Source organism: Terrapene carolina, unplaced genomic scaffold (assembly GCF_002925995.2).
Source record: "Terrapene carolina triunguis isolate 2854851 unplaced genomic scaffold, T_m_triunguis-2.0 Scaffold51227, whole genome shotgun sequence".
Taxonomy (NCBI): domain Eukaryota; kingdom Metazoa; phylum Chordata; order Testudines; family Emydidae; genus Terrapene; species Terrapene triunguis.
The window spans coordinates 5,759-11,963 of NW_020715578.1; the positions used below are offsets into that span (position 1 = coordinate 5,759).

Genomic DNA, 6,205 nt, shown 5'->3' on the forward strand with positions numbered 1-6,205 from the left:
GTGGGTGTGGGGGTCCTGGCTGGGGGGTGAGTACAGGGCTGGGTCCTGGCTGGGGATTGAGTACGGGGCTGGGGTCCCAGCTGGGGCACTGGGGGGATGAGCACAGGGGGTTGAGGGTGAGTGGGGATGTGTGTGGGGGGCTGGGGTCCCGGCTGGGGGGATGAGCAGAGGGGGTTGAGGATGAGTGGGTGTGTGTGTGTGTGGGGGGGTGAGTACGGGGCTGGGGCCCCGGCTGGGGCACTGGGAGGACGAGGGTAAGTGGGGGTGGGGGGTCTGGCTCGGGGGTGAGTACGGGGCTGGGGTCCCGGCTGGGGCGCTGGGGGGATGAGCACAGGGGGGTGAGGGTGAGTGGGGATGTGTGTGGGGGGCGGGGGGCCCGGCGGGGGGGGGGGGGGGGGGGGGGGGGGGCGGGGGGGTGTAGGGGTGGGGGGCCCAGCTGGGGCACTGGGAGGGGTGAGTGTGGGGGTACTTACTCCACCATACCCCCCGTCTCTCCCATTGTAAGGCCCCCTCCCAAGTCACCCAGCTAACCCCATCTCCCTGCAGGCCCCGCGCCATGGACTCCCGGCCCCTGTTCCAGGCCCTGCACGTGGTGGCCGAGGACAACGTGGCCTTCTTCCGGCAGAGCGCCTCGGAGACGGGGCGCCGGTTCGTGGCGGCCTTCACGGCCATCGGGGAGCACGCCCACCGCCTGGAGCCGATTCTGCGCCACTTCGCCAGCGTCTACCACGTCTTCGACCTGGACGAGGCCACGCCGGCCAACGGGTACCGAAGCCTGGCGCAGACGACGCGCTGCTGCCTGGCCCACGTCCTGCACAAGAGCCGCTACGTGGCCGCCAACCGCCGCAGCATCTTCTTCCGCACGGGCCACAACGCGGCCGAGCTGGAGGCCTATTGCGCCGCCCTGAGCCAGCTGCGGGCCCTGCTGTACCTGGCGCAGCGCCTGCTGACCCACAACCGCCCCGGCTGCCTCTTCCACCACGAGGAGCGTGGCCTGACCGAGTTGGTGCTGCGGGAGTACGGCACCCTGCACAAGGGCTGCTTCTACGGGCGCTGCCTGGGCTTCCAGGTGGGGGACGGGGCGGGAAGGGAGGGGGCCAGGCGGAGGGGGATTTAGGGGGAGCGGCGAGTCGGGGAGGGGCAACCCAGGGCAGAAGGAAATGCATCTGAGTCCCTGGCAGCCAGACATGCTCAGGGATTCTGCTGTGCCCCTCGCTCTGGGCCCTGCTGGCCTGGGTGCAGGGCCCCCCTCCATGGCCCCGCAATTGCTCACACCCCCCCCACGCCCCGGCCACGCCCATCACTCTGCACCCCCCACCCCCCCCACTGAACACCCATGGGGAGGGTGAGCCGGCATCATGCCCCCAGGGTGCTCCCTGCGCAGCACCCGGGCAGGGGTGTCCCTCAGAGCCTCCGACCTGGTCTGGGGGTGCAGAACGGTGACCTTTGCCCTCTGCCCTGCAGTTTGCCCCCTCCATTCGGCCCTTCCTCCAGACCATCGCCATCAGCCTGGTCTCCTTCGGAGAGAACTACAGACGCCACGACTCCGGCCTCAGTGAGTGGGGTGCCCGGCGGGTGGGGGGGCACTGCTGTGGGGGGGCTTCTGCTCCCATGATGCACTGCAGCCCCTGGGGTGGGATTCTGCTCCCATGATGCACTGCAGTCCCCGGGGGGGGTGCTCCCATGATGCACTGCAGCCACAGGCTGGCTGAACCCACAATTCCCTTCTGGGCCCACTCAGCCCAGCCTGTCGCCCAGGGAACCCGTCTGGCCTGGCTGCTACCCACAATGCACTGCTTTGCCCCTGCCCTGCCCATTGGGGGCTGGGCCCCGTGCCTGGCTGCCTATGGAGCCTCGCTGTGGAGGAAGCTTGTGGGGGTAAGGGAGCACTGCCGGGGGGGGGGGGGGGGGCGGCAGGGGGGGGGCCGGGGGAGCCCCACAGGGCGGGGGGCCAGGGCCGGGGGGCAGCACCCCACCCCCGATCTCCTGTCCCCCCAGGCATGGCAGCCGGCTCGCTGTTCACGTCAGGGAAGTTCGCCATCGACCCGGAGCTGCGGGGAGCCGAGTTCGAGAGGATCACGCAGAACCTCGACGTGCATTTCTGGAAGAGCTTCTGGAACCTGACGGAGACCGAGCTGCTGGCGGTGAGTGCGGGGGCTGTCCCCGGCGCTGTGGGGCTGGGGCTGGGGTAGGAGCGGGACCCGGCGCAGGGCGCTGTGGGGCTGGGGTAGGAGCGGGACCCAGCGCAGGGCACTGTGGGGTGGGGGCAGGGGTTTGGAGTGGTGCCTGGTGCAGGGCACTGTGGGGTGGGGGCAGGGGTTTGGAGTGGTGCCTGGCACAGGGTGCAGGGGGGCTGGGAGCGGGGCCTGGAGCAGGCCGCTGTGGGGCTGGGGTCGGGATAGGAGCAGGGCGCTGTGGGGCATGGGGGCGGGAGCGGGGCCCGGCGCAGGGCGCTGTGGGGCTGGGGTAGGGGGCGGGGGCAGGGGCGGGGCCCAGCGCAGGGCGCTGTGGGGCAGAGGGGTGGGAGCAGGGCCCAGCGCAGGGCGCTGTGGGGTGGGGGGGTGGGAGCAGTGCCCGGCGCAGGGCGCTGTGGGGCAGGGGTCGGGGTGGGAGTGCAGGGTAGAACCTGCCTGGGGGCCCCTCTCACCCTCCCCCTCCCCCGCAGTCCGTGGCCAGCATGGCGTCCACGCCAGTGCGGGTGATCCGGGCGCTGACGGTGCCCCCCGAGCCCTTCGAGCTGCCGCTGGCTGCCGACCCCTCACTGAGCATCACCATCAGCCCCCCTGTGGCGCACACTGGCCCTGGGCCCGTCCACATGCGCCTCATCTCCCACGAGCTGCGTGAGGGGCAGGTGAGGGGCTGGTGGGCGGGGGGCTGGGAGCTCTGGGAGGGGAGTGAGCAGAACCAGGTCGTGTCCCGGCAGGACTGGGGAGTTGGGTCCTGGGGGAGTTCCAGGGAGGGCTACGGGGACCGGGTGAGGTGGTGGGTTCCAGGCAGGGCGTGCATGGGGGGAGATGAGCAGGGGACCCCAGCACCCCCTGCTGGGTGAGACGGGATGGGACAGGGGGACCCCAGCACCCCTGCTGGGGATTGCTGGGGGTGTCCTGGGCGGGGCACACACTGGGGGATGGCAGGGGGTCCCTGGCAGGATGTGCAAGGTGCGGGGGAGACAGAGGGGTCCCTGGCAGGGTGTGCGGGGGTGCGGGGGGTACGGGCAGCGGGGGTCCCGGGCAGGGTGTGGGGGGGGGGGTGGGACAGTTGGGGGGGGGACAGTCGGGGGGTCCCTCACACCGTCCCTCCTGCTCTCCCCAGGACAGCGAGGCACTCTCCGCGCTGGCCCCGGCCGAGGGCACACTGGGGCTGGAGCTGTGGCGCAAGGCGGCGCCCGCGCCCCCCTCACCCCTCCTGCTGGTTCACTTCCACGGCGGCGGGTTCGTGGCGCAGACGTCGAAGTCGCACGAGCCGTACCTGCGGGGCTGGGCGCAGGAGCTCGGCGCCCCTGTGCTCTCCGTCGACTACGCCCTGGCGCCCGAGGCCCCCTTCCCCCGCGCCCTGGAGGAGTGTTTCTACGCCTACTGCTGGGCCCTGCGCCACTGCCGCCTGCTTGGTGAGCCCGGGGACCCCAGCTCCCCCTGAGGGGGGGCTGGGATGGGGGGACCCCCGCACCCCCTGCTGGGTGAGACGGGAGGCGACGGGGGGACCCCAGCACCCCATGCTGGGTGAGCCCAGGGACCCCGCACCCCCTGCTGGGTGAGACGGGATGGGACGGGGGGACCCCAGCACCACATGCTGGGTGAGCCCAGGGACCCCGCACCCCCTGCTGGGTGAGATGGGATGGGATGGGGGGACCCCAGCACCCCTGTTGGGTGTGATGGGCACATGGGGGGGCAGCACCCTCACACTGTTCGCTGGGTGGGACGGGCAGGGGCTGGAGAGTGTGGGGCATGAACAGAGCCCCCACCCCTGGTGGCCTCCCCTGGGTTCCCTGATGCCCCCCGCACTCACCCCGTCTCCCCGCAGGCTCCACGGCGCAGCGGGTCTGCCTGGCCGGGGACAGCGCCGGCGGGAACCTCTGCCTCACCGTGACCATGCGGGCAGCCGCCTTCGGCATCCAGCTGCCCGACGGCATCATGGCGGCCTATCCCGTCACCCTGGTGCGGGCCGCGGCCTCGCCCTCCCGCCTGCTTACCCTGCTCGACCCCCTGCTGCCCCTCAGCGTGCTCTGCAAGTGCCTCAGCGCCTACGCCGGTACGGGGGGGTACTATGGAGAGGGGCAGGATCGGAGAGGGGGCAGGGGGCAAAGATGGGGAGACGGGTGGGCAAAAGCAGGGAGCTGATGGGTTTGGGGCCAAGAGCCGGGACCCTGGTGCTCTCTCCCCCTGCTCCCCCGACACAGAGCCAGTGGAGGGTGAGCAGGGAGGGGGGGGCTGGTGAGGTGCAGGGGAACCCCAGTGCTCTCTGTCCCTGCCCTGAGGCACGGAGCTGGCAGAGGGCGAGCAGGGAGGGGGTCTGGTGGGGTGTAGTGGGACCCCGGTGCGCTCTGTCCCTGGGTGAGCGGGGGGGGCTCATGGGGTGCAGGGGGACCTCGGTGCTCTCTGTCGCTGCCCCCAGGCACGGAGCCGGCGGAGGGCAAGCGGGGAGGGGGGCTGGTGGGGTGCAGGGGGACCCCGGTGCTCTCTGTCCCTGCCCCCCAGGCACGGAGCCGGCAGAGGGGGAGCCCCCCGGGCTGGAGAAGCTGGGCCCGGTGAACATGGTGCGGCGGGACACGGCGCTGCTGTTGCAGGAGCTGCGGCAGAGCGCCTCGGCCTGGCTGGGGGCGCTGCTGGACAGTCCGGGGCGCAGCAACGGGGCTGGCGCAGGTAAGAGCTGGGTGGGGCCCCCACCCCTGCCCCCTGCCCGCCCCCTCTCCCCTGCCCCTTGTCTCCACAGGGCATGTCTGGTGCCAGCCGCCCCCCCCCCCCCCAGCTCCTGCTGCTGCCCCTGGCGCGTCTTCTGGCAGCCAGGATCCCCACCCTCACTAACCCACCCGCTGGTAGGACTGCCCCGCCAACCCCTAACCGCACGGGCCTCCCAGGGGTCGGGGGAGCTTCCACGGTGCTGCCCCTCAGCATCGGGGGCAGCCAGGGAGAGCCTGGCACCGCATGGCACATAGGTGTGGGGCAGGGCAGCCTGGCAGTGGGGCAGGGCGGACTGGCACCGCATGGCACATAGGTGTGGGGCAGGGCAGACTGGCATCGCTTGGCACATAGGTGTGGGGCAGGGCGGCCTGGCAGGGGAGCAGGGCAGCCTGGCACTGCATGGCACGTAGGCGGGGGGCAGGGCAGCCTGGCAGGGGAGCAGGGCAGACTGGCATCGCATGGCACGTAGGCGGGGGGCAGGGCAGCCTGGCACTGGGGCAGGGCAGCCTGTGGCAGGAGGGCCTGGCAGGGGGGCAGGGGGACAGGGCTGGCGGGGGGGCCGGGGGCAGGGCTGCGTGGCATGTAGGTGTGGGGTGACCCAGGCGCACACAGAACAGAATCCAGCATGGCACAGACACTGCACCAGTTGGAAGGGAGGGGGCAAGGTCCTGGCAGGGGAGAGGTGAGGACGATGGGGGGGGGCCCGGCAGGGGGGAGGGGGGGGCGGGGGGGGGGGGGGGGGGCCCAGCAAAGGAGAGGGGAGGGCGATTTGGGGAGTCCCGGCAGGGGAGAGGTTAGATCATTCGGGGGGTCCCCAGCTCTCACGTCTCCCCTGGTTCACAGAGGCCATGCGGACGAGCGTCTCGGAGGCAGCGCTGGACGACTCAGCTGTCAAATCCAGGGGCTCCCGCAAGAGCCAGACCTGCCAGGATCTATCATGCGGGGTGTCAGCCCCCCTGGCCCCTGCACCTGCCCCCCCTCCTCAGGGCAGCCCCCCCAGCTTCTTCCTGAGTGGGGGGCAGCTGGAGGAGGAGGCCCCCGGGGACGAGGGGCTGCAGTATCCCGACGGCTTTGAGCCGCTGCGCTCGGACCAGCCCTCTGCCAGCATCACCCTGGAGGCATCGCCCGTGGTCAAGAACCCCTTCATGTCGCCCCTGCTGGCCCCGGATAGCATGTTGCGAGGGCTGCCGCCGGTCCATATCGTGGTGAGAGCCCGGGCGGGCGGCCAGCCAGATTGTGCAGGGGAGCCTGGGCGGTCGGCTGGTCCATATAGCAGTGAGAACCCCACGGGGGGGTACTGGTCCATA

At 71.9% G+C, this 6,205-nt stretch overlaps 1 protein-coding gene across 1 annotated transcript in view; it reads left to right on the top strand.

Moving 5' to 3' along the window:
* The window catches only part of LOC112122805 (hormone-sensitive lipase-like), an 11,704-nt gene extending 5,527 nt beyond the window's left edge, over positions 1–6,177 (top strand). Inside the window, exons 2-10 of the mRNA XM_026647115.1 lie at positions 547–1,069; positions 1,465–1,555; positions 1,999–2,144; positions 2,666–2,851; positions 3,313–3,607; positions 4,021–4,248; positions 4,695–4,859; positions 5,742–6,103; positions 6,172–6,177. Of these exons, the coding sequence (XP_026502900.1) occupies positions 557–1,069; positions 1,465–1,555; positions 1,999–2,144; positions 2,666–2,851; positions 3,313–3,607; positions 4,021–4,248; positions 4,695–4,859; positions 5,742–6,103; positions 6,172–6,177 (1,992 nt within the window). The 5' untranslated portion in view covers positions 547–556. The remainder of the gene's footprint in view (positions 1–546; positions 1,070–1,464; positions 1,556–1,998; positions 2,145–2,665; positions 2,852–3,312; positions 3,608–4,020; positions 4,249–4,694; positions 4,860–5,741; positions 6,104–6,171) is intronic.
* The last annotated feature ends 28 nt before the right edge of the window (positions 6,178–6,205 follow it).